The 2,980-nt window shown below is 46.0% G+C and overlaps 1 protein-coding gene across 1 annotated transcript; it reads left to right on the top strand.

The window, feature by feature from the left end:
- Positions 1 to 720: 720 nt before the first annotated feature.
- Positions 721 to 2,980, top strand: LOC133131401 (pleckstrin homology domain-containing family F member 1-like). The gene has a single exon (XM_061246751.1). It carries the CDS (start codon positions 1,021 to 1,023, stop codon positions 1,747 to 1,749), a length of 729 nt encoding a protein of 242 aa, XP_061102735.1. The 5' UTR covers positions 721 to 1,020; the 3' UTR covers positions 1,750 to 2,980.

The raw sequence follows: 2,980 nt of genomic DNA, 5'->3' as shown, positions 1-2,980 counted from the left end.
TAGTAAAATTGTATCTGCATCCCTCCTCACTGCTGCCAGCTCAGTATTCACATACTCACAATACTCACATTCACTGCCAAATGTGTTTGTGGTGAACAGGTTATTTTGTACACAGTTCCATGCCTTTTGTGTTTCTGCTTGTAAATTGCTGAGTGACCTTTCCTTCTTGAAATCTTTTCCGATAAAGAATTGAACATTGGCTACATTTGGCCAGCTTACAGTTCAGATCCGAGGCCCATGTTCCTTTACATTCTGAAATTGTTCAGTCATTTACTGTTAATTTGCATGTACTGTGTGTATATGTCAAAACAGTAGTATCCCTTTGTTTAATTTATAACTTTATACCCTTCATCTCTAAATCTTCAAGATGTGATTCACATGCGTTTTGTGCCGTAAAAACAGAACCCTGCTGTGATACAGGATGTACTGGGAAGAGGTGTGTTTTTGGGATTTTCAAAAGCTTGGCCGTAGAATGAGGTTCGACAGGTTGCACCGGTGGTGTGATAAAATGTAAGAGATCTATCTGACTTGAGTGATGTGTTTCTCTGCAGTCTGTGGATGACCAGTCAAGCTGTACAAGCTTCAACTTTCTCACGCAGCTGATTCAAACCACACTACATACAAGGACATGTTTGCATTTGCATCACGTCTGGTTTGAGGAAGCGGGAGTGTGTGGGGGTCTAGTCCTAAACCTGGGAGAATTAGTCAAGCAACCAAAAAGGAACTGTGACTACAGGAGACTCTTCGGTTCTGTGAAGACCAGCTTCTTCAAAGTCATCCCAGGACCGAGTGCACAGACCGGACTGCTCTCCGCTTGCAAGCTGCTGGTGTTGCTGGAGTCACCATAACTTATCTCACTCCAGGAACAGCGTTACGGATACGACTGCGACACAGACAACTACAACAAAGACATTCTCCGTCACTCCAGAAACTAACCAGCGCTACGGATACAACTGCAACACAGACAACTACAACAAAGACAGTCTCCATCAGTCTTCCCTGCAGGGTTGTTTCCCGGCCATGGGGGACCCGCTGGCCTTCACGGAGCAGAACACAGAGCGCATCCTGGCAGTGCAGGCTCTTTTCGGCACTTTGGGGAAGCCCTTGGCCAAGCCGGGCCGCGTGCTGGTCGGAGAGGGGCACCTGCTGAAGCTGTGTCATCACAGCCCACAGCCAAAGGCCTTCTTCCTCTTCAACGACGTGCTGGTGTACGGCAGTGTGGTCATCCTGGGCCGCTGGTACACCAAGCAGCAGGTGCTCCCGCTGGAGGCCGTGTCCCTGGAGGACACGGAGGACGGGCTGCTCATGAAGAACCAGTGGATCATCCGCACGCCCCGCAAGTCCTTCTACGTGTCGGCGGCCTCGCCCGAGGAGAAGCAGGCCTGGATGGAGCACATCAGGGAGTGCCGCGCCGAGAGGCTGCGCCTCACGGGCGGCCCGGCGGAGACCCGCTTCGCCGCCGTCTGGGTGCCCGACCGCGCCTCGGCCATCTGCATGCGCTGCTGCACGCGCTTCAGCCTGGCGCAGCGCCGCCATCACTGCAGGCACTGCGGATTCGTGGTGTGCAGCGCCTGCTCCAGGACCCGCGCCCTCATCCCCGACATCTCACCCAAGCCTGTGCGCGTCTGCCGGCCGTGCCACGGGAGCCTGCAGGCCCCGGCGCCCCGCTCAGCCAAACCGGCACAGTGCCCGACCCAAACCATCTTTTGTTTCCTAAGATTAATGATTTATTGCCTTGTGAAAAGATAGAAATGCAGGTGTCCAATTTTTTCTTGCCCTTGTTTCTGTGAACTTAACGGTACAATAGGTAATTTCGGACTCCAAATGGACAAGAGAGGAATTGCAGCAGCAAACACCCCCAAACCACTACATGCACTGTTTTGGAAGAGCCTGCCGTCGTGAGAAAATGTTTGCTGAACAGGTGACTTTATGAAATGTTAACTTTAGTGTGCTGCACTACACTATTTATATGTTTTGTTTTTTTGAGGTTTTCACTTTAGCTAGCCAACTATGTTATGAGCAAGCAACATATTTGGCTATAGAACTAGCTAGCTATATAACTAAGATATGATGGTGTACCACAAACGATGCAACTACAACTTACAGTTTGAGACAAATAAAGGTTTAGCTAAACACGCATGATTCAACATGTAAAAGCAACGTGTAGATGCCCAAATTGCACTCCAGACAAGCGATCACTGAAACTCTGTATACTATTGCTTATTATCCAAGAAGAATACATATCTAGTAATAAAACGCTACCAGTTCGTTACTGGTAGTAACAAGTAAATTAGCTATTAGTTAATTTGCCAAATTTACAAATATCCACCTCAGACACAACATGTGTGCAACAATGCTCGCAAGGCTCGCTTCTATGTTCGTATGTGGATATTTGTGCATTTGTTGAGCTAACTGTGGCTAATTTGCTTGTTGCTACCGATAGCGAACTGGCATTGTTTTATAACTAGATATGTAGTCTTCGCTTGAATAATAAGCAATAGTATAGAGTCTCAGTGATAGCCTGTCTGGAGTGCAATTTTGGCAGCTACATGCGAAGAATCAGAATAAGCCCCCACGTCATTGGCTGTGGCAATTTTTCAAACCATTTTTCAACCAATGAACCAATGAATTATTGTACAGCTGTGCAATGTTAGTGACGGCCTGTTAACTGTATGTTTTGAAATCAGAATTTAAGGACTATAAACACAAGCAGAGGGTGAGTCAACATGTTAGTGAGCCTTTTTAAATGATAGGACAGGATTTACAACGGTCTTGTACCAATGTTTTAACACAAAAATCTTACCTATTGTCCCTTTAAAAATAAAATTGTAAATGCTTATATAAAATTGATAGTACATGTCAAATTTCAGTTTCTACTATTGTACATATTCAACACAAAAACTACATTTAAAGTGAAAGATAATGTCATAATGTTTGGTAAAAATCCTTTTTACACATGTAAATAGGTTTAAGCGCTGGT

The sequence above is a fragment of the Conger conger genome, chromosome 6, assembly GCF_963514075.1.
Source record: "Conger conger chromosome 6, fConCon1.1, whole genome shotgun sequence".
In the NCBI taxonomy this organism is placed as follows: domain Eukaryota; kingdom Metazoa; phylum Chordata; class Actinopteri; order Anguilliformes; family Congridae; genus Conger; species Conger conger.
The sequence above is the reverse complement of the archived record's forward strand: the minus strand, read 5'-3'. Positions and strand labels throughout refer to the sequence as shown.